The sequence below is a fragment of the Bufo bufo genome, chromosome 2 (genome assembly GCF_905171765.1).
Source record: "Bufo bufo chromosome 2, aBufBuf1.1, whole genome shotgun sequence".
NCBI lineage: Eukaryota > Metazoa > Chordata > Amphibia > Anura > Bufonidae > Bufo > Bufo bufo.
This window is the reverse complement of record NC_053390.1, coordinates 254,312,592-254,338,268: the sequence shown is the minus strand read 5'-3', so window position 1 is coordinate 254,338,268 and position 25,677 is coordinate 254,312,592. Positions and strand designations below refer to the sequence as shown.

General features: G+C 42.8%; 1 protein-coding gene across 6 annotated transcripts in view; it reads right to left on the bottom strand.

Moving 5' to 3' along the window:
* CABIN1 (calcineurin binding protein 1) overlaps positions 1-25,677 on the bottom strand; it is a 196,786-nt gene that overhangs the window by 20,956 nt on the left and 150,153 nt on the right. For all 6 annotated transcript variants that reach the window (XM_040416393.1, XM_040416396.1, XM_040416397.1 and 3 more), the window contains exons 30-33: positions 21,264-21,427; positions 19,081-19,177; positions 16,486-17,097; positions 2,921-2,995 (exon numbers count right to left, since the gene is read on the bottom strand). In XM_040416393.1, the coding sequence (XP_040272327.1) occupies positions 2,921-2,995; positions 16,486-17,097; positions 19,081-19,177; positions 21,264-21,427 (948 nt within the window). The remainder of the gene's footprint in view (positions 1-2,920; positions 2,996-16,485; positions 17,098-19,080; positions 19,178-21,263; positions 21,428-25,677) is intronic.

The following is a 25,677-nucleotide window of genomic DNA, read 5'->3' as shown; positions in this document are numbered from 1 at the left end:
GGGAGCATTTGCAGTGTGATAATCCACCTAGGCATGAGACATGGACCCACTTTTGGACGTTTCTTCATAGTTTTTATATTTTTTTTGCTTTACCCATATCTATTATACTAACTGTATCTACACACTTGACCTCTAGATAGTGGTGTGTATACTAAAATGGTGTCTAAATGGAGTTGTAGAAAGAGTTACTCAAATTGAAGGGGATTATTAGGAAATAAGCAAAAGTACTCCAGGAAACAGCAAGGCAAGGGTTTACTAAAGCTAAATCTTCAATTTCCCTATGAATGCTTTACTCCCATAGGATAGCATCAGTGCATTGCTCCCTGAATGGGTGATAAGCAGTGTTCAGGAAAGTGATCAGATCTGGATTACTAGTCAAAGGGCACATGTTCAATTTTCTAAAGTAAAAATAAGTAGCTGAAATAAACCTTGTTATCATTATTACTGATAAGATAGGCCATACATGTCTGATAGGAGAAGTGAGACTTACATCTATCTCAAGAACAAGGCCTTGAAGTGAACAGAGAATAAGCTATGCGTGCACGGCCACCCATCCATTTTCAAAGTCCCATAGGGATGAATGAAGGGGTGGATGAACATGTGCACTGTTATTGGACTGGCACATGCACGGTATGTTCTTCCTTCACGGTGGGGTCCCCTTCTTGATAAGAATCTGGTCCAAGAGATTAACATTTATGGCATATCAATATGCTTTAAATGCCCCAGATAGGAATACACCTTTAAGGTTGCCATACAAACTAAATTAACCCCCCCCCCCCCCCACCCAACAGTCACATTAAATATAGGCGCACAACTCGGGTAACTGAAGTGTATTTTAACCCCTTAATGACAACAAATTTTAGCCTTAAAAACCAGTAACATTTTCCCCCTATATGTTCCAGCTTTTAATTTTTTTTCTTCATTTTAGCTATACAAGTCCTTGAATATTGCAGGACGAGTTGCATTTTTTTTGTAACCATTTTAGGGTGTTTTAAATAACCTTTATTTTTTATTTTTTGGCAGAGGTATAAGTAATATGTAACTTTGTTCTGTGGGTCAGTACAATTATGATGATGCCACATTTATATATATTTTTTTGTTATAATACTTGCATAATAAAAACGTAAGTTTTTACAAAATATTCTGTTTTTGTGTCACTGCAAAGACTAGAACGTTTGACTTAATTGATGCCATGATCCGGACCTTGGTAAACATCGGGGTCTTGGCTTCAATACATGACCTAATTTTTTGAAAAACAGTAAGTAGACAGCCAAGCACTCATCTTCTCATCCCTTTCCTGGATCAAAAAGCTCCATATGTGACAATAAAATAGCAAGTATGCTTTCTGATTGATGGAGGAGAGGGGGATAGGTAGCATGCAAGTCCATGTTACCCTCCCCCTGGTCTCATGAGAGAGAATGTTTTTTCTCTACTACTGCAGGCTATCATCTTTCCCACTGCCCCACTTTTCTCTTCCAGACTGTTTGAGACCACAGGCAGCTGAAGTTGGAGGGCTACTTTAACCCATCATATCTGAGGCTCTGTAGCAAAAAGATATGGGTCTTGTTTGAAAGCTAGAAATCTAAACTTTCAAACAAGACCACAATCGGGAGATATAGCCTTTAGAAATCGGGTAGTTAGTGAAAGCAGCTGACACCTACTTTCACTTTCAGCTGCTATCACTCCCAACTAGATTTATAAAGGCTATATCTCTCGATGTAGAGGAGATAATGCTATGTTTAGTCTTGCTAGTCTTGTTTCAAAGCTTAGACTGACAGATTTCAAATAAGACCAGTATATTTCTAGCTGCTACACAGCACAAGATATAAATGGTTAAAGCAGGCCTCCCTCCTCACTCTGCTCGGGCTGAACTGTTAGGTTCTTTTTTACCAAAGACCAAGCAGAGCACATGCAAATCTGTTAGGAGGTTAATGTGAGCTAAGCCTACTGATCTCAGAAGGACATGATGACCATCTACTGACTATGGGGGTGTCTTATCTTTCAGACACAGACTGGGTTACTGGATTTCAACAAACCAGATCCTTTTATTGATGGGGAGATATAATAGTGGTCAGTCTAATGTATATGACTAGACTTACACTTATATAATAGCTGGACAAATCCTAAATGCCATGTAGCCAATGGGCTTAGAAGTTAGGTTGTGCCCTCAGCTTTTTTTGGGCTGTTTCTTTTTCATTTCTACTAGGCCCCCAAAAGAATCCAATTGTCTCTAGAATGACCTCCCATGTCTACAGTTGTTTATTCATCTGCAAATATACATACTGTGACTTTAATTTCACACATAGTCACCAAGAGCAGAGAAGGGTACAGGGAGAACTCTGGAATAATAAGTCATAATCTGCTTAAACTCTCATACAAGATTCTTTGTAAATTCTTGTTTGGCTATTTGTGTCCTGTTCCCTGGTATTCTGTGTGCTCTGTACTACAATACATTAATACATTCATCTTAGGATTTCCGAGCTTTTCACAGTGAACTCTAAAATGATCACATGCTCTTTCCTGCGAGCAGAAGACAGCACGCTGCGCTAATGTATTCACTAGTCCTGGAACTTGTCAGCTATTTTGTATAGTACAATATAGGGTTTCTTTGGTTAGACTACATGGGTACGTTACCACAAGGAGATCCATTCAGTACCACAGAGGCTGTCATTGCTCCAAATTAAAGGATGTGAATAATTTAGGCTTTGAATCATTGAATTGCTTCACACATAGATCCCATAAGCCTCATCTCACAGAACCACTACTTTAAGGACATATGCTCACAGTCCTAACCCATACCCACAGTCCTTACTGCACTATACCCAGTTTCATGGACATAGGTGATGTATCATTGTAATTTACATCTACCTGCATTGTAGATTTGCATGCATGCATGCATGCATGTGCAGGGGTCACACACCTGTTTCTGGGCAGAAGCTCCCATCTGAAGTTGGCAGAATTTAATAGCTTGTTCCAACGCAGCACCTTCATCCACCTAAAGGAAAAACAATGAATCATTATAGAACATCATTTTACTTCAGTCAAGCATTACGAGCCAGTTAATGCCCCATTAACAACAGATGATATACTAAAGACACCAGCCCAAACCTGGAACTCCTTGCTTTGCTAGTAGCTCTATAGAAAAGGGAAGAAAGTTACATTGCAGGAAAGTTTACATGTAGACTGATGATGAGCACTTCTGAATGTCAGACATACCCACCACTGCCTTCTTATATGCACAGATTATGATCTTAAAGAGGACCTGTCACCTCTCCTGACATGTGTTTTATTAACTACTTGCATTCCCCATGTAATAACAATTCTGCAGCATCTAGTCTTATGACTATATGTTGTGCCATTCCTTTATTATTCCTGCTAGAAGTTCTAAATGAATTACTAGCAGTTTGCAATGAAAGTCCAGCTGGGTGTTACCAGCTGGGTGTGTGCCCCTGTATAGTGTGCCACTCGCAGCATTGATTGGATAGTATCAGACTGTGCAGGGACACACCTCCAACTGGTAACACCCATCTGGACCTTCATTGCAAACTGCTAGCAATTCATTCATAATTTCTAGCGGGAATAATAAAGGGATTAAACAACAAACAGTTATATCAATACATGCTCTAGAATTATTATTACAAGGGGGTGCAAGTAGTTGCTAAGATAGACATGTCAGGAAAGGTTACAGGTCCCCTTTAAAGAGGATTATAAGAATAGGCAGTGCCACTCGTTGCCCTATTCGGCCTCATTATCACATATAATAAATGGACAAAAAGAGTGGCACAATGTCTGGCAAAAAACACAAACTTTTTTTTCCCCAATCTTTTTAAGAAATTTTCCCTGACAACAGTATGTTCACCATAGTCAAACTGTTTGAATATAGAACATGTCAGATAAGCGGTTATCTGAAACTGCTCATCTCCTGGCAAAATCTAGTGCATATGACCATAGGGTGCCCATACACCTTCAATAGCTGTCTTGCCTCTTCTCATTCTGTTACAAACGACAGGTAGATGGCACCTGGTTATACCAGGGGATGTACAACAACTCCCGATCATTGTTAGGTCAGCATATAAGATGCAATCAACATCACACAAGCGATTTATTGTTCCCCATTTACTTGCTACATGTTCACAATGGTTGGGAACGATCAGTCCAGCAACTAAATTAACTTAACTGAAACCTACTCTAAATGTAACTAAAATAATTTTTGTAATGTGCTTTAATTATTTATATTTTTCACTTTTCTTAGTTCAGGCCTCTTCCGCTTTAGAATCCATACTCCAGTCCACTGCTAAATGCTAGTATAGATGGGCTATGTCAGGCTTGATCAGACCAGGCAGAGGGGCGATGTGGTATGGCGCTTCTGCCCTGCGCTTGCTCCGCCGATGGCCTGTACCGATGTGGTATGCATGCTATTAGCAGAGTGGAGTGAGCGCAGGTTTTATTTTAGGATGATCATAAGGCTGGCCATACACATTACGAACATGCTGTCTCACCTGATCCCCCCATACATGTGCTCAGTTTATCTGTAAGGAAACCAGGCAGGTGAAATCCTTATCCCCACAGACATCTGCCCTCAGGGAGGGTTGAGGAGCCCCATACTTAGATTAGATTATCAGCCGGTCCTGCAGAAATATATCTATGTATCGCCAGCTTAATTTTACACAGGCTGATAATCTCACTAGTCAGAAGACAAATAATCAAGTGCTTGTCCGCCGGCTTATTGGATCTTTTATGTGGACATAAAACTGCACGCAGATCATCTGGCGAAAATAATGTAGACCATCAGCCACAATTATAAGTAGGGAATGATCGTTTATGCGGCTGATCGTTTCGTCAATAATCTGCCTATGTAAAAGGTCCTTAAAGGGGTTGTGTCACTTCAGCAAATAACATTATATAGAGGAAATGAATGCGAACCTCTTACTAATGTATGGGGATTGTCCATATTGCCTCCTTTGCTGGCTGGATTCATTTTTCCATCACATTATACACTGCTCGTTTCGAGGAGCTACGACCACCGTGCAATCCAGCAGCAGTGGCCGGGCTTGTACGCTATAGGAAAAAGCACCAGCCTATGTACCGTCCCATGGTCCCCGCCACCAGAGAGGCTGGCACTTTTCTTTCTATATGTGCAAACATGACCACCCCTGATGGACTGCAGGCTGGTTGTAACCATGGAAACGAGCAGTGTATAATGTGATGGAAAAATGAATCCAGCCAGCAAAGGAAACAATATGGACAATCACAGTACATTAGGAAGTAGTTTGTATTAAATTCCTCTACATAATAAAGGCTAGTATTTTCTGATGATACAACCCCTTTAAATGAGTGCCCATCAACCTGCTGAATTGTCAATCACCACATGTTACTGGCAGAAGTCCCTTATAGATGAGGAACATGAAAACAGGTTCTATCCTAACATAATACTGTATCTGGGGGTGTAAATGGCTACCTCAGACCAATATGTACTGCAAATTATGTCCGCACCACAATTCCCTGTTTATGTTTATTCCCCGCATAAAAGTTGTGACCAGCAAACAAACGAGCTTGCTGTTCGCCGCCAAGTCACAGGGCGATGATCGGCAATGAGGTCCGATTGGTCAGAAATGGGTGTCAATCCAGCTAATCCTCTAGCATTTATCTACTAGCAGACATGCATTTACACTACAAGAGGCTACTTATGTGCTAAATCTGAACACGCAGGCAACGGAAAACAAATAGGACTTCCTCCAATAATATAGACCCTTATTAATGACAATGTTATAAAACAGAAACACGAAAGACTATGACTGCCTCCGACAGATGGTTCACACTCTCCTCATGGTCACGTGCCAGTATCAGATGGAAAGCGTAGTCACTTCTCACATATGGATCCCAAATATGTAAGCCTCATAGTGACTCCCTCACACATCCCAGAATATGTATTTTCTGTTTAGTTATTTTTTTTCTACTTAAGGCTACATGCACACGACTGTTGTGTGTTTTGCTGTCCGCAAATTGCGGATTCGCAAAACACGAATGGTGTCCATGTGCGTTCCGCAATTTGCGGAACGGCGCGGACAGCCATTAATATAACTACCTATTCTTGTCCGCAAAACAGACAAGAATAGGACAGGTTATATTTTTTTTTTTACGGACCACGGAACGGAGCAACGGATGTGGACAGTACACGGAGTGCTGTCTGCCTCTTTTGCGGCCCCATTGAAGTGAATGGGTCCGCATCCAAGCCGCAAATACTGCGGCTCGGATGTGGACCAAAACAACGGTCGTGTGCATGAGGCCTAAAGGGAATGGGTCATTATAAAATGCCTATTCCTAAATCAAGTTTTTATGTTAAACTTTTTTTGTATTCTTGGTGATTTTTTTATTTATTTTTTCCATATCCCTATCTATATTAACATAACTCGAAAGTTTTCACACTGGGCACTAGGCCTAAAATATGTCAAAACTACCTTTTCTTTGAAAGCAGCCACCATGGGCCACAGATACAATGGTCAGGAGGGGACCTCAATGACTTCTATGGCAGATTTTTGTAGGCATGCTCTGCGACCTGTGCAGAGGTCAGGAGGGAGTAGATAAGCTGTAATATCACCTATTGTGAATGATGGATCCTGTTTAATTTATACAGAGGTGATATCTGTCATTGTAATCCTGCCTGTGATGATAATGCAATGGCTACTGAAAACATACCTGTACAGAACAAATAGTGGTCAGTGCGAAAACTGCAGGATTTTAGATGTTTTTGGAAGATGACAGGGAAAATAAAAACAAAAAAAATCACCAAAAATTCTACAAAATCTGTTTAACATACAACTTGTTTTAAACAATAGTTAATTTTTTGATGACACACTTAACACTTAATTTATACATGCTGTACTGAAACAATTATGTGTAATCATGGGATCCCTCATACACCTGCCACCATCAAGGGTCTCATCAGAATTCCTTAAAATCTCCCAAATAACACAGAAATATGGTAAATGAACAGTATTGTGGGCAGTCACCGAGGAATGAATGTGCACCAATTATTTTTATTAGCTTACAGACCTGTTCACAAACGCATCATAGTTCTCCTTTATAACGGATGCCGCAATGCAGTGCCCAATCCATCATAAAAGGGATACCACGCAGAGAGTACTGGCTTAACTGGGTAAGAGGCCCAAGTCAGGATTTGGGGGGCATCAGGGTATTGGCTTAACTGGCTAAGATGCCTAAGTCAGGATTTTGGGGGCATCAGAGTATTGGCTTAACTGGCTAAGATGCCTAAGTCAGGATTTGGGGGGCATCAGAGGCAGAGCTTGTTAAGAGCTCATATGCATCCTTTTCTTCCCAGAATTCCAGAGGAGCATGTATGGCCTATAAGTCTCCTCACGCCGACTAAGGCGCTCTCTCCACAAGGAGAGATAGTACCCCCCAAATCCTGATTCACCCTCTCACCCACTTAAGCCAGTACTCTGCACTGATGAGTGGCAATCACCCTGAAACAGCTGTCTGCAGATGAGATGCTGGCTTATTTAATATCCGAGTCATGTGTCAAGGCCTATGTAAAGGGTTTAACACTGACTCATAGGATAGCTGCCTTACATCTGGTGGCATCAGAGGTAGAGCTTGTTAAGAGCTCATTTGCACCCTTTCTTCTTAGGTCTGTTTTCCTCCATGGGGACAGGCACAGCTTGTCCGGCTCATGGATGAAGACAGTATACTGTCAGAGGATGGAGATTATCTAGAAGCTGTCCATTGTCCAGCTACATCCACTTACAAGTCACCTAAGAAGATTAAATGAGTCTGCATCACCAGGCCAGGGAGATTCCCTGCCTTATGCACACCACCCCTCCGGTCTTGCAATAGGCATAACACAGTGCAGCAGTTTTACCCGGAGTATTCCTTTAACCTCCTGAATAGCCTCTTTTTTCGTCATCTTTCAATGGTCTTTTGAAACTGAGTAGCTGCTGCACAACTGCATTGGCTGACTTTAGGCTTTTTTTTTTTTTTATTAACGTCATTTTCAAGGGGAATAAACTTTTTTTTTTTTTAAGGGGTGGAAAGGGTTAAAAATAAGAACCAAATTATTAGTCACCATACCGATCCCCTGCCACTGCTGTTCCGGACCCTGCTCCTCTCCACTTCTTGTTCAACACAAAGGAACTGGCTTGGACGGCTCACTTGACCACTTAGGGTTTGGCTACATGCAGACGCTGGTTGCGGCCAGCATTGCAGAGTAGCGGTGATCCCATAGAAATAAATAGGATCTCAGCGCAAGTCGCAAAAAATCCAGCAGTGTTGCGATCTCATTCATTTCTATGGCATCGCCACTGCTCTGTGATCCTGGCTGCGACCAGTGTCGTGATATAGCGCCACCCTTACTGGTTGCAGTCACTGGTTGAGCTGGCCCCTAAAGCCATTTCTTGCGTATCGAGCCGGAAACCAGGGAGTGGAGGGAAGCAGAGACCCGAGCAGTGTTAGAACAGCAGTAGCAGGTGATCGGTATACTGAGTAAAAATCTTTTGTAACCTACTCTCTCCCTTTTTTTTTTTTTATGTGTTCCCCAGAAAACCCTTTTAATTAATTAATTTATTTTTTAAATAAAGCGATACATTTGTGGAGCAGCTACTTAGTTTCAAACGACCACTGAAATATAATACAGAAAAAGAAAGGTTTTTAGGAGGATTACAGGAATAAAAAAATAAAAAATAATTCCCCTGAAAAAACCCTTTTCCCCCCAATTTCACTCAAAAACCGAACATAAGGATGACTTTAGTTAATCCTAATATCTTACATTTTCATCCCATATCTTACCCACTGGGGGCCAGAAAGATGAAACTTCAGTCATCACACTGTGAAGCCGATGGTCATTTCAATTTTTCTAAAGCTGCCATATCGCTAGAAGAACATTTCTGACCAACTCCCCAGTGTGAGGACCCTGACACCTCATCTTCCGGGATCCCTGAATGTGAAAGGATAAAAGTAGCGTTTACCGCCAAACAGCAGGCTACAATTATAACCAGGCTGCAGTAACCACATAGGGATGGAGACATCCTCTGGTTGCCTGGATGCATCACATACAAAGAAACATACATCATGTCTCAAGGGAATAGAGCAAATAAGAACATTCACTGAGATTATCAGAGCAAAATGACAAAACATGCTCCGCAAAAGAGGAACTGAGCTTCGGGGAAGGGGGGGGGGGTTCTTTACGTTCAGTTTGCGGAACTTTTTATGCACTTCTATTAGGAAATATACTAATGTAAAACATGCTTAACTGTCTTCTGTATACTGGTAAGAGTGCAGTATAGTATGTACAAGGTCATAGATGATCTATGGGGAAGAGGTGAATGATACAAATCCTGTAACTCTACATCATTATAGGGGAACCTAAGATCTGACCATTTACGGCAATATAAATGCAGAGGGGGTACCACACATTCCTTAGGCCCCTTTCACATGAGCGAGTTTTCCACGCGGGTCAATGCGTGACGTGAACGCCTAGCACCCGCACTGAATCCTGACCCAATAGGTCTGTGTACATTATTTTTTTTCAAGCATCTGTTCTGCATTGCGTGAAAATCGCAGCATGTTCTATATTCTGCTTTTTGTCACACAGCCCTGGCCCCATAGAAGTGAATGGGGCTTCAGTGAAAAACGCATTGCATCCGCAAGCAAGTGTGGATGCGATGCAATTTTCACTGATGATTGCTAAGAGATGTTGTTTGTAAACCTTCCGGTTTTTTATCACACGCGTGAAAAACGCATTGCACTCGCACGGAAAAAACTGAACAACTGAACGCAATTGCAGACAAAACTGACTGAACTTGCTTGCAAAATGGTGCGAGTTTCACTGAACGCTCCCGGACCTAATCGGTCACGCTCGTGTGGTAGTTTACCTGTGCAGCTGGCTGAATATTGTACAGTCCCATGTTATAAGTCTGGGTTACAAAAGTGGTTTTCAAGTGCCCTATTAGGGCATCATCAGTTATTAGCAGGAATGCCCCCCATTCAGAGCAGCCATCAATTAGGGCCCATTCACACCATCATATGGCTGCCGTGCCATGTTGTGGAATGCAAAAAGAAGTCCGCAAAACACGGGCACCGGCCATGTGAACTTTGTGCTGTGGAGAGGACCCATTGATTTGAATGGATCCGCAGTCCGCAAGATATGGCAAAAGATCGGACATGTCCTATCATTTGCCGTGCGGAGGCACGGACCCAAAAGCCCACAGAAGGGCTTCCGATCCGTGCCTCTGTACCACAAAAGATAGGACATGTCCTATATTTTACCATATCTTGAGGATCGCGGACCCATTCAAGTCAATGTGTCCGCACCGCAGCACGGAGTTCACATGGCCGGTGCCCATGTATTGCGGACCCGTTGTTTGCAGTCCGCAACATGGCCACAGCGGTCATACGGTCGTGTGAATGGGGTCTTAGTGCGGAGAGAGGTCACAAAAAGCATCTTTAGAGAACCCAAAGAGCCCATGAATTACACAGACAGTGCACTGATTTAAAGGGAATGCATCACCAGACACATATCCTTTGTTTTCCTTATCTCTTTTTATTTTCTGATTGCAGATTTTTTTAATTCTATTTCCTGAACATGATTATGGGGGCGGCCATTTTGCCTCAGCTGTTACCAGCATTTACAGAGATGCTTTACAGCAGCTGCCAGGGGCCATAGACCCAAAAGACTGGAGGGGACTCGACTTCTATGGGGGAGTTTTCAAGGCATGATCTGCGACATGTGCAGAGGTCAGGAGGAGCTGCTAAGCTGTGATATCACCCATTGTGAATGGTGGATTACTCGAACATACTAAATGGTAAAACACGGACATGGAAAAGGCCTGTAGCAACCAATATCAGGCAGCTCCTGCCAAGACCAATAAGATTATGGGGTGCATTAAAAGGGGCATGGATGCAGGTAATGAGAACTATGGGGGTTATATGATGTGATGCATTTCCCGCCATATATTAGAGGCATCCTCCGGCAGTCTGTGCATCAAAAAAACGGAGATAAATTTGTCGCATACACTGGCTTTTGGAAAAGTGGCGACGGCGGCGTAAAAACACCACTTGCAATAATAATTTGTCACAATGGCATTTAAAAAGTTGCAATTACAATGTTTGTAATTATTATTTTTTTTAGGTCAGAAATCAGGAGCCGGGAGATGATCTCGTCCCCAGTCCTGCCACTTTACAGATCACTAGTCAGACCGCACATGGAGTACTGTGTGCAGTTCAGTTATTCCGATTGCCTGATTGGAGTCGGGAAGGAATTTTCTTCCCTAAAAAGAGAAAAATTGGCTTCTACTTCACAGTTTGTTTTTTTTGGCTTCCTCTGGATAAACCTTGCAGGATAACCTGGATGGATGTCTTTTTCAGCCTTATAAACTATGTTACTGCTGTAAAGTGCCGCCTATTATTCGGCTTACTCGCCAGTGCAAAAACTGCAGGATTTTAATATTTTTTAAAATATAGGTACTGACACGAAAAATCTAAAGTCACCAAAAATTATTTAAAAACAATGTTTAAAAAAAAAAAAAAAAAAAAAAAAAAAAAAAATTGATCTACATAATTTTCTGATGACACATTTCGTTTAACTGGGTGCCCATGTATCCAAAAATCTGTTTAAAAAGTGGTGCAAATTAGCATAGTTTGGCCCATCATTCTTTTTTTAAGAATGCTCAATGAGGGGACTGACATAGAAGAAAGGGACGGGGCCTAAGAAGCAGGGATCAACCGATTATCGGAAGTACCGATATTATCAGCTGATATTCAGGATTTTGCACATTATCGGCATCTAACCTTGCCAATATACCGATAATGCGTATAAAGCGAATACTAGTGAGCACTTCCATTATGGAAGCGCGCACTAGTATGCATCGGGTGTTGGGAAGAAGCGCAGCAAGCGCTTCTGATACTCACCCTCCCTGGTCTTCTTTGATGGGGCCCGCGCTTCACCGTCCTGACCCCGTACAGCGTACTATGACCTGGCGGTGCACACTGTCAGGTGACAGCGCAGCGCGGGCCGGAGAAGACAAGGGAGCGAGACGGCGGACTCGGAGATGAAGAGGAGCTGCGGCGCAGGAGAAGTGAGGAGTTTTTTTATTATCTGAGGTCTGATAGGGGTTAATAAAGGTCTGATAGGCGTTAATAAAGGGCTGATCTGAGGTCTAATGGGGGTTAATAAAGTCAGTGAGGAGGGGGGGATGGTGTAGAAATTGGCATTTGGCACTAGTTTCCTATAAATGTAAATTATAAATTGACTACCAACTAAGGGCTTTATTAATTTATCATTTACATTTATAATATACTAGTGGCAAATGCAAATGTCCACCACCTCAGTGACTACCAACTAATATAATAAATATTATCAGTATAAAATATCAGCTATCAGCCTGAAAGTTCACAGATTATCGGTATCGGCTCTAAAAAAAAAAAAAAAAAATCAATATCGGTCGATCCCTACTAAGAAGCGCCATTTTGCGTCAAGATTGCAACACAATTCTGGCATAAAAATCCTTCTCAAAGGAAGTCAACCGATTGTACAGTTGGTATAGTGTCTCTCCCTGCACCACATGTGTCACCCAGACCGAGCCCCTGTGATGAATCTGCTTAGTAAATCTGGGCTATAGTGTCCACTAGGTCACATTCTTTATGATCATGTTGTACGTCTACGTATCTTCGCTTAGGCATTCAGGTCTAATGTTGACAACCACTCTAATTTCCATGAAGTCGTCGCAGCCTACCCCTGACAATAACATGATGGAATAGCAATATAATCTTGTTAAAAGCTCTAAAAAAACAACACAGGAAATGGAACAGAAAAGGGAAATGAGAGCGTAGTTGTGTCATTTGCTTTATAATTTCATTTTCTTCACTTTATCCGACATAGGGCTCTGCCCGCTGATGCATGTACGATTTGATTGCATTACCCTGATATATGGGTGTACCTTCTGTGAAATGTGACAGAATTTGGACTGAGGGTATGGTTGTGTAAAGAAAAGAAATCGTAAAAGTCAAAAACAGTAAAAAAACAAAACAAAAAATAAAAACACAACATGGACATATAGTACTATGACACACCTCTCTCTCAGTCCAGCATGTAATGAAGTGGTTTTTGGCTTTTTTGCAGTATTTAGCCAAATGTGATGAGGCTGAACTGGGTTCTTCTATTCACTCTTAAAAGAGCATTTTTCAATAGTAGAAAATAATTTTTTAGATTTTTTTACTGTTAAGATTTCTGCCGCTTTAACGAGCGTAAACACAACAACAAATCGAATGAATGAGCTGTGTACAGGCATGGGAAATCTGCACTGAAGCCACTCACATCAGCTCAGTCTCTGAGAATATATCATGTACAGGCTTAAAAGACACTTCCCCAATATTCTTCCATTACTGGCATAGCCTGTAGTCAGCTGACACATTAGACCTGGAGTAGACAGCGCCCCTTGTCTGCCTAAAAAAGCTGCTCACTCCATGTTAGGGGACTTTCATTTGGGCAATTGCATTATATTTTATTCTCATAGGCTGACCAAAGATGAACTTGTGCGTTATGCCTATATAATCGGGTAGTTTCACTGCTGTAACAGGTATGCGCGGTATGAGGAATGCAGTTTCTCTTTAAAGGGGTTTTCCAGAAACCTGAAACAAAAAATTCCTACTTACCTGCTCCCCGCCTACATCTTCTGGTCCACACACTGTTTTCTTCCTGCGCTGCATGGGCATGGTCAAATTCACAGCTTCAGCGGTGAGGTCGTCACGAGCAGCATGTCCCCACTGAAGCCAGTAATTGGCTGACCATGTCCATGGCCAACCGGATGTAAACAGTGCCGAGACTGGAAGGTGGAGACAGCGGGGGTGACGTGGAGCAGATAAGTATGAACATATATACCTAAGGGTACTCTCACACTAGTGTTATTCTTTTCCGGCATAGAGTTCCGTCCTAGGGGCTCTATACTGGAAAAGAACAGTTTTATCCCCATGCATTCTGAATGGAGAGTAATCCGTTCAGGAGGCATCAGGATGTCTTCAGTTCAGTCTTTTTGACTTTTCAGGACAGAGATAATACCGCAGCATGCTACGGTTTTATCTCCGGCCCAAAAAAACTGAACACTTGCCTGAATGCCAGATCCGGCATTTAAAATACCATAGCAATGTATGATCCGGCATTCAAAATACCGGAATGCTGAATCTGTCCTTCCGGTCTGCGCATGCTCAGACTGAAAAAAAAAAAAATGCAAAAAAAATAAATGCCGGATCCGTTTCTCCGGAGGACACCGGAAATACGAATCAGGATCCTGATCAGTCTTACAAATGCCATCAGTTGGCATACGTTTTGACGGATCTGGCAGGCAGTTCCGGCGACGAAACTGCTTGCCGGATCACTCTGCCACAAGTGTGAAAGTACCCTTACAGAAACATTGCTGCTGTTGCCCCTCTAACCAATCACAGTGCAGATTGAATTATTCTGAGGCAGTTTAGGAAATAAAAGCTGAGCACCGATTGGTTGCTATGGACAACAAGGACAGCAGTTTTGCTAGCCCACCATTAGGCCAGCACAGCATTAGTACCCCTCCGAAGACTCTGCCATCTTCTGAAACGGGTCAGGGGCTCCACTCACTGTTAATCCCAAGATCACTGAACCACAACAAACCCCATAATAAAAATCATGCAGCAGAACCAGAACAACGTTTTGTCTTCCTTTGTAAAGAAAAGACATAGTAAAGAAGTGAACAGAGCCTAAAAATCTACTAAAATACATGTCCAAAAATGGCAACAAACCGTATGAAATTCCTGCAATTCTAGATCTATAAAAAAAAAAAAGAAACAACTAAAAACGCCAACTAACTCCTTCTCAAAGTGAAAAGAACTCAGCTTAGAGAGGACCTGTCACCCCTCCAGACATTTATGTTTTAGTAAAGAATTGTATCTACATGAAATGACAATTCTGGAGTTTTTATTCTTATGCTGTGCTGTTCCTCTATTATTCCTAAGCAAAGTTTAAGAATAAATGTACAAATGGCTTGTGTCCCGGCACAGTGTGACACTAACCAACCAGTGCAGCTGCAGGCACATACACCTAACTTGTAACAACCAGTTATTCATAAACTTTTAGCAAGTATAAGAGAGAAACGGCACGACAAAGTCATAAGAAAAGATGCCCCAGAATTTTTACATGGGGAATGCAAGTAGTTACTAAAACAGACAAGTCAGGAGAGGTGACAGGTCCACTTTAAATGGGATTTTTGAGTGTAGAGATAGGTACGGAGATAAGGGCTAGAGAACACTTCTGATGGATTTCACAGTGAAGGCGACAGAGCAGCCTGCACTATATATGAATAGATGTAGTCTGCAGAAGGCAAATGGTGGAAAAATCGTAAAAAAGACCTAACAGAAAATGTTTTTCTTTAGCTCAAGAGAAGTACAATGCAATAATAAAGAGGCATTAAAAGATGTCCATAGCTGTTAAAAAACAGGTGATGGGTTCTCTTTAAGAGGCATGGTTCCTTGGCTTCCAGCTGTGCAGCAGCTAGGTCTCTAGATGTTCCAGACATACCTGCATAAGGCTTAACCCTGGGAAACATGTTTACTAGCTTCTGCCGAGGGGCCTGAAGCCGTGAAACGTCCATCCCTATGGGGAGGACATCACTTATGTGCCACAAATGAGCTCACTGTGAGGCCTCCAAGGATCACGCCTGACGGCCCACTATGCCATGCCACTGCCACCAGTAGAACGGAGCAGAATTAGAAAGCAAGAGCAGTGCAATACTTGTCAATATGCGTAGATTTACAAAGGCAGAGCTACCAGCTTTCTGCCGGAAAGAAGCATGGCTTCAACACCGACTTTTCTAAGCAGGTGCTAGATTTGGTGTTGTTCATCAGCATATGCTAGCTACTCCACAACAGGCGGGCATCTTAGTTGTAGGAGACAGCACGTGCTAAGCTCCAAATCCTGGTTCTCAGGAATGGATCTCGCTTATTTATATATGAGAACCAATCCCAGGTGCCAGAAAAAACGGGCGTTTAAGCAACCAGATTTCATCTTCTACTTGTTTTGAGCAGATTATGAAATTTAGGAGGTGACCTGGAAGACTGCTACGGGCAAGTCCTCTAATTTTCCTCCGCTGTAGTTTCCGAAGGCAATCATTTATGGTCCGACTTTTGCAAGCACATATGCATAACTCATAGCTTGTCACCATTAGGTATTCTTAATTTACTTCAAGTAACTCTGATATAAGTTTGTATAGAACGTGCCTATATTCTTACCCAGCCGCACTCTGCTGTACACAATTTCGGCAAACACTCTTCATGGGGAATTTTACATAATAAATGACTCATCTGTTACATGATCCACATTCACTCAATATCTCATTGACAATAATGACCAATTACGTCATGCAACTTTTAGCAGGCACACAGATCTGTCTAGGAGCCACAATCAGACAGTAGGATCTCCAGCACTGAACACAAGAATGAACCGCTCACCTGTTTGATCAGCATGTACGTTTTACACATGATCGCTTCGATACTGGCCAGATCATATGTGGTGACTTTTTGCCCCTGCTGCCAAACACGATAAGCCTCAAGGAGCAAGTTTTTGCTGCTCTCAGTGTCATCTAACAGCTTCCGCTTGCGACTGACTCGGTGTGGAGTATCCTCCATGTGTTGAGGTGTGTGCTGTCCCGGGCCTCTGCTACCCGCAGGAAGATGATGCTTAGAGCTTATACTCAGGTCTTCTAGTGATAATTCTGGACCTTCGAGTCCCTTATCCTTGATGATCCTAGGAGAATCCTTGCGATGCTGGTCCAAACGTTTATCTGGGTGGCATGAGTGTCCATCATGGTCCATTGGTTCTGAAGACTGCGGCTTTCCAGTCTCTTTCATAATCCTGATTTCGCCAGTTTCCATTGCCTGAGAAGCAGAACCCTGTACTGTCTCTTTTCCCCCATTCTCAGACGGTCCTGAAGCTACCCCTTCACCTAAAACCAAGTTCTTTCTGGGTGCTACATCTTTCCTGTCCTCTGATGCAGGCCGGCCGGTGACGTCTGTTGTCATAGAAGCTGCTAAGAACGGGCTGGGGTCCGTACTTTTGGGATCCTGGTGAAAGACACATCAATTAAACTACATATAACCAGGTCATAAATTCTACATACATTATGATATGTGAAGTCTAATATACAAACATTTTACATATATCTTTTAGCATATATATAATATATAATATATATATATATATATATATATATATATATATATATATATATATATATAGAACAAAAAAAAAAAAAAAAAACGCCTCAAAAGACTCATTCTCCTTTTATTTAAATTACGACCAAAAATGCGACATCATTTATCATTGATCTGCTCTTGAAATTAGTAAGGTCCATAGTCCTGTGCTTAAAAAAAATAGGCTGTGGTCAGTCAGTGAACTTCTGACGTGGATCTGCAGATTGTCATGGTGAGGACTGAAACGTGGATTAACTCTGCGGCTACCCACTGCTGCTTTCAAGTGAATTTCGCATGAAAACAGGAAATTTTCTTTAAAGGGGTTTTCTGCTAAAGACATTGGTGGCATAGAGTATGGCTGGATATGCCATCAAGTCCATTTAGTAGAAGTCTTATCGCTGTGACCCAATTGACCACAAGAATGAAGTCGAAACAGCGTAAGGAATGTGCTGTGCCTCTTCATCTTTTGTTGGATCCTCTTGGATCCATTCTGGCATCTACATGGATGGCCAAAACCCGCAAGGCTAGTGATATGCCACCAACAGCTTAGATTCGGCAGGAGCACATGAAATGTATGGCTAATAGACCCAGCAATAACAGATGAACAAGCAGGGTTTTAGAAGCTGGACCTGATCGGCCTCATTTTCAGATGTGATATCATGGTGAGACAAAGGATCTTTCAGAAACCCAGTTTCTCCCCAATATTCTTATAATGATTTCAAGATTATACTGGTAATTTATCTTTCAGTCCACACACAGGCAATTGTAAGAAGGTGAATAATTCATTCAAATTGAGAAGGCAATTATATAGCCGCACATGAGAGAGCACTAGTCTCAGTGGTTCCATCGCAGGGCCTAGTCGAAATGTTGCTAAACTTACAATATTGTGAAATAAGGTACCTTTATACAGGCCGACAAATCGGGACAATTATCTGGCTCATTCCTGATAACTGCCCCGAGTAAAGGTGCTGCCAATCACCCAATTAACGAGCAAACGCTATTTCATTGGATGAAAGCATTGTTGAGGCAGTGACCTAAATCATTGTTTTTGGGCAGTAGATTGTCCTGTCTAAACAACGATCTGCTTCCCAGAAGCAATGATTCAATATGGGGATGAGCGATCACAGTAGCGATCCCTAGTGCCCATCCAGAGGAGATGACTGCTGCATGAAAATGTAGCTCTCACCTCCTCTGGTGAGCAGGCAATTATCAGAAACAAACTGTTCGTTTCTGATAGTTGCCTTATTGGTTGGCTCATATAAAAGGGCCTTAAAAGGGGTTTTGTCACTTCAGCAAATACTATTCATCATGAAGACAAAGTTAATACAAGCCATTTACTAATGTATTGCGATTGTCCATATTGCTTTCTTTGCTGGCTGCATTCATTTTTCCATCACATTATACACTGCTCGTTTCCATGGTTACGACCACCCTGCAATCCAACAGTGGTGGTCATGCTTGCACACTGTAGGAACCAGCGCCAGGACCATGGGAGCGCACATAGGCTGGTGCTTTTTTCTATAGTGTGCGAACATGGCCACCACTGATGGATGGCAGGGTGGTCGTAGCCATGGAAACGAGCAGTGTATAATGAGATGGAAAAAATGAGTCTAGCCTAGTAAAGGAAGCAATATGGCTAATAACAATACATTAGTAAATGGCTTGTATTAACTTTTTCTACATGATAAATGCCACTTACTGAAGTGAGACAACCCCTTTAACAAATATTGTAAGCAGAGGTTAAGACTCCAGATCCTGAACCAGAGGATGGACAGGAAAAACAAAACAAAAAAAAACAAAACAAAAATAACACACAAAAGAATTTGATTTAAGTAGCACTTTTTGTTTACTTACCCCAGACAAGTCACTCAGCATGTCCTCTAATACTTTTACGGTAAGAATGAAAGCTCGCTGTGCCAGAACCTGCCGGTCCACATCCCGCAAATACTTCCTGCAAACAAAGGAGCAGGTATGCTGTTAGCAAGAATATACTATACTGAAAAAAAATAGAAATTATGGGGCACATTTATTAATACCAGCGTTTTAGCCGCACCTCGTAATAAGCCCTATACCTGGCGGTGGATCCCCCGGAGTTTTGAAGAGACGCCGGCTTCTATATAACTTCAGTGTATCCACCGGCGCTTCTAAATGTAAGATCGCTTCCTAGCTGTCTTACATTTAGACCATTTTCTACTAAAACAGGCATAGAAAATGGTAAATGAGACGGGCCTCTCCCCATGGTAAGTAGATTCTAGTTTATTTCTCCCTGGCCTTCGGGAAAATCAAACCGACATCCTGACTGGCTGCACTGTATAACTCCTCTGCTTTTGCTTAAATTATTTGGCTTTAATATATTTTTTCTTTAGTTAAAAATGTATGTGTGCTCCCATATTCTAACTTTTGCCTGACACTGAACTGAACGTAAATCATAAAAGCAATTTGCATACCTCTGTAAAGCTGGTACACTTCAGACAGATGTTGGCTGAACAATGCTTTCAACTCCCCCATACACATGCATGCTTGGCTTGGCTGTATGTTCATGTGTTTTTAACGGGGAAAGGGGAGTTAGTGCTGCCAGGCACTTCTGGCAGTAGCTTATCTCCCTGAAATTCAACATGCCAGATCCTTCTTTTGCCCAACATCTGCAGCAGAGGGAGAATCAGGGCACCACCATACACATTCGATGATCTGGCAGTCATTCATGCGTATGGCCACCCTAAGGCTAATTTGAGACGCGTGAAGGCATGATTTCCCGTTATGGACACTGCTCCTGTGACATCAGTGCACGGCATTATAAATGATTTATAATGATGTGTGTCTCTGCCCGACTATTATGTGGGAACATATCATTATAGTGGAGGTCGGGCAGAGACACACAGCATTATAAATCATTATAATGCTGTGCGCTCAAGTCACAGGAGCAGTGTCCATAATGGGAAACCACCCTTCCACAAAGTGCGTTTCCCGCAGTGGACACGCTCGTCTGAAATTAGCCTAAAAGTACCTCTTGCTTATGTACAGAAGTCACACACTGACAGAAACGATGAGGGGGAACGAAGGGGCAAGGAAGTGTGTGTACTGTATATACTCGTGTAGGTGACAACTAGCAGGCCAAATGCAGTTCTCTATAACCTTCAAAATAGCTGACAATGGTTGCAATTTCCAGCCCTCCATTAAAAAGGAACGGCAGATCTGGATTATTATTTTGGTGGGGAAGCAATGTAACCTAACCTTTTGGCATAGTCCAGGGATGGCCAACCTGCGTCTCCCACAGCCTACGGCTATCAGCCTGCAGCAGGGCATGGTGGGAATTGTAGTTTTACAACAGCTGGAGAGCCGCATGTTGGCCATGCCTGGCATAGTCTTTCAATGCAACGAATCAGCAGACTACATCTGCCTTCTGCCAGTTACAGCAAATATCATGGCGGCTGCTATTTAACTTGAGGGTTACTGTAAATTATCCAATGATAGACACTGGAGAGTTCAACTAGGTCAATGCCTATGTCACCCAAATACAGTTAGCTGTATACCAAGCACATGGGGCAGATTTACAATACTGTCTAAAAAGGAAGACTGCAGCAGATTTATCGCAGCGGCTGATGCTGGGTGATAATTCTGTTGTAGCTTTATACTGTCTAGTCTGTTTACACTGCCTGATGAGTTGGTTTAATTTTACTCCAAAAATGTGCCAAAACGTTGGCGCGCAGAGGCACATTTAAACCCCACCCCATTTACTGCTAAGCCTTTCCCATTAAGCCATGCCCTTGTGAGACAAGGCAATAAAAGATCAGAAAATTGTCTGAAACATTTGATAAATGCAGTGCAAAGTAAGTACGCCGTTTTTCTGGTGCAAACTGTGCAAAAACGGTGCACTTTCAATAGTTATTCTACCCAGAATGTCTGCAAGACATCTGCATGTCCTCAGGCTCCCAGAAGCTGCAGGTGCTTCACTCTGAGAAGAAAGAAAATCCCGAGACCCAGCTGAAGTAGTAGCAGGGTGAATGTGTACTTCAGCAAATTGTTAGACTGATACTTACTTCCCCTGATCGGGGGTCCTCTGTAGCATACAAGAGATCTTCAGCAGAGTGTTGGAGTCTTTAAGTTGAGCTAAAACGTTCAGAAGTAGAACAATGGAACGGTTCATATGAGAAGCAAAGCTGCCAGGGCGATCTATCTCATCCACCGGTATCCGCCAGATTCCCTAAAAGCCAGTGAAGTTCAAACAGTTAGAAAAGAGAATAATAATAATAATAATAAAAAAAATATATACACTGCTCAAAAAAATAAAGGGAACATAAAACTAACACATCCTAGATCTGAGTTAATTAAATATTCTTCTGAAATACTTTGTTCTTTACATAGTTGAATGTGCTGACAACAAAATCACACACAAAAAAAAAATGGAAATCAATTTTTTTAACCAATGGAGGTCTGGATTTGGAGTCACCCTCAAAATTAAAGTAATGTAATGTCCTTAAAACAAGTCAAAATGAGGCTCAGTAGTGTGTGTGGCCTCCACGTGCCTGTATGACCTCCCTACAACGCCTGTGCATGCTCCTGATGAGGTGGCGGACGGTCTCCTGAGGGATCTCCTCCCAGACCTTGACTAAAGCATCTGCCAACTCCTGGACAGTCTGTGGTGCAACGTGATGGATAGAGCGAGACGTGATGTCCCAGATGTGCTCAATTGGATTCAGGTCTGGGGAACGGGCGGGCCAGTCCATAGCATCAATGCCTTCGTCTTGCAGGAACTGCTGACACACTCCAGCCACATGAGGTCTAGCATTGTCTTGCATTAGGAGGAACCCAGGGCCAACCGCACCAGCATATGGTCTCACAAGGGGTCTGAGGATCTCATCTTGGTACCTAATGGCAGTCAGGCTACCTCTGGCGAGCACATGGAGGGCTGTGCGGCCCTCTAAAGAAATGCCACCCCACACCATTACTGACCCTCTGCCAAACCGGTCATGCTGGAGGATGTTGCAGGCAGCAGAACGTTCTCCACGGCGTCTCCAGACTCTGTCACGTCTGTCACATGTGCTCAGTGTGAACCTGCTTTCATCTGTGAAGAGCACAGGGCGCCAGTGGCGAATTTGCCAATCTTGGTGTTTTCTGGCAAATGCCAAACGTCCTGCACGGTGTTGGGCTGTAAGCACAACCCCCACCTGTGGACGTCGGGCCCTCATGTCACCCTCATGGAGTCTGTTTCTGACCGTTTGAGCAGACACATGCACATTTGTGGCCTGCTGGAGGTCATTTTGCAGGGCTCTGGCAGTGCTGCTCCTGTTCCTCCTTGCACAAAGGCGGAGGTAGCGGTCCTGCTGCTGGGTTGTTGCCCTCCTACGGCCTCCTCCACGTCTCCTGATGTACTGGCCTGTCTCCTGGTAGCGCCTCCATGCTCTGGACACTACGCTGACAGACACAGCAAACCTTCTTGCCACAGCTCGCATTGATGTGCCATCCTGGATAAGCTGCACTACCTGAGCCACTTGTGTGGGTTGTAGACTCCGTCTCATGCTACCACTAGAGTGAAAGCACTGCCAGCATTCAAAAGTGACCAAAACATCAGCCAGGAAGCATAGGAACTGAGAAGTGGTCTGGTCACCACCTGCAGAACCACTCCTTTATTAGGGGTGTCTTGCTAATTGCCTATAATTTCCACCTGTTGTCTATCCCATTTGCACAACAGCATTTGAACTTGATTGTCACTCAGTGTTGCTTCCTAAGTGGACAGTTTGATTTCACAGAAGTGTGATTGACTTGGAGTTACATTGTGTTGTTTAAGTGTTCCCTTTATTTTTTGGAGCAGTGTGTATATTATATTATAATATATATATATATATATATATATATATATATATATATATATATATATAAAGAATCCTGCTGCACCTCCAATAAAGTGACATGTGCTTTATTCACCAAATAGGCGCTACGTTTCGGTTCACTCCCTGGAACCTTTTTCAAGCAGTGGTAAAAGGTTTGGTGGTGCTGCTCAGGAGCTTTAATTATATATATATATATATATATATATATATATATATATATATAGGAAAAAACCACTGGCAGCACCACCCTAAAAGAGTGTGGAAAATAGACGGGTGCAATGTCCAAGTATGGTAAAAGGTGCTTACCCACTTATAGAAAATAAAAATCGGACTGCACTCCAAGCGTTTCTTCAAAGAAGTTGGTTTTTATTCACCCATATGGTGGCAAAAGCGACGTTTCGGCTCAAGCATGAGCCTTTCTCAAGGGAAAGGCTCATGCTTGAGCCGAAACGTCGCTTTTGCCACCATATGGGTGAATAAAAACCAACTTCTTTGAAGAAACGCTTGGAGTGCAGTCAGATTTTTATTTTCTATATATATATATATATATATATATATATAAAATATTATTTCTTTTTTTTGATGTTAAGAGTCAGAGCTTACAAGCAATTCCCATGTGACGGCGGACTGGCATCTTCAGAATATCCAATGCCCAGGAGACAAATAAGAAGCACAGTTCGTGCTGTGTGCATGTACACAGGTAAACCCTTTCAGTGCTGGAGGATCCGTTATACTAAACCATATCTTTCTGTGAAACCAGAAGGCATTTGGCGTCCAGAGGTATTTTCAACTACTCCTACTCTCCACCATCTACACCGAGCCTCAAATATAAAGCATTATCTAGCTGGCTCTCCTAATCGTTTGTGGGTTAGTGAGATTGTGTCTAATTAGTAAGCCACCCAAACATCTTGATCGAGCTGGCGTGGGAGGCAGGGGGGGTGGGAGGAGGGAGACAGTGGGGGGATAAAAGACTAGCGTTTACTTCTAATTCTCACTCTATATTTATGCGGCACCAGATGCAAGGGTGCTACGTCTAATCCACAAACTAGGAATCTGAGGGCCAAACGGCAAAGTCTGTGGAAGTATAATAAAGCACATCCCAAAGTCATGGCTATTTGCTGAAATGTTTTATTTTGGGGAAAGGACCATAAAAACCTAGCCTAGAAAGCTCTGTTCTGTTACTGCAGGACTCCTAAGGCTGGCCATACACATGAGATACCTGTTGGCCAAATGCTCTCTGGACTGAATCCTCTCCCCCCCCCATACACATGCATGATCAGGTCGGCCAAGCGTGCGTGTATTCTGAACAAGGATGTCATCAGAGCTGGCCAGTGTGACCACCCTACGCACGGTCCTTTTTCTACATTAAGCTGCATTGACCTGAATATACAAGGACATCATGGTCATGGTGGTGGTTGCGGGCCTAAATCCACCTGACAGGTTCTACTGCTCTTTCCATTTTCATGTGGCATTTATGTTGTAGTACCTATAACCCGCTTTCCATCACTGCATTGATAGGAAGAGCCTAATGGCGGCATACAGAGACAGCAGTGAGTAAATAGTGTTACCTGTAGGTCCACGGTCATCTCCAGCAGTGCGAGGCTGAGGAGAGGATAGGTTCTGCATGGATTCCTGTATTATATAATGCTGTTACCTTCAGACACCGTGGCGAGGCAGGAATGAACACATTCCTTGTGCACTTGTTTTACCAGCATTAGGGAACTTACACTATGTTGCTTCAGGGTGCAGCTTTGTTCTCCAAGGGTAGGTTCACATGGAGGATTCTGTGGCAGAAACTGCTGCGCTGTGGTTTCTGCCGTGGGTTTTCATGCTGACCCGCTCTAGGTCTTGTTCTACTGAATGGAGCTTAACGGCGAGCAGGCTCCTGCTGCAGCTTTGTGAGGGGTCTGTCCCCATGCCAAGAATGGAACTGTACACTCTTGTCGTGGTCTGGAAAAACGTGCGACAAAAACCCACGGCCAACTGCAGCGCAGTCTCCCATTGAAAAATAATGCGAGGTGGTTACAGCACAGTTATGTTAGAGTTTTTGCCACTGAATCCATGCTGAAACCCCAACCCCAAAATCCTCTGTCTGAACCTACCCAAAATGTCATATATCAAGGGGAGAAAAACAGAACTGGATCGCACAATGCTATGCTTAGATCAAATTAAACTCGCTTCTCAGCGCCATATTTAAGTGTACAGCCCCCCATACCACATGCTGTACAAGAGGCATTAGTGTACATTTTGATCAAAAGACATAAGCCCACTCACCACGTCAAGGTTTCCTCTAAGAGTGGGACCTACTCTGACAAATAGGCGCAGCACAGTGTGGTGACAAAGCGGCACTGCCCGAGTAGGTGGCAGGACCCAGAAGAACTACCCGAAATGTCATCTAGGTATCTAACTTACCCATCTATATAGCCTACAGGATGACCATGGCGTCTAGTGCCTTCCATCTGGTGCTAGCGAGAAATTTCTACATTCCAGGTGATATCTGTTGCATGCATTTCCAACTGGATAAAAATTCCTTTCCACTGTCCAAAAATTAACAGGTCTGGAAACAATCACTTCCACTCAATCCTCTAATCCCATAGTTGATCCCAGTGGGTTCATAACCTCA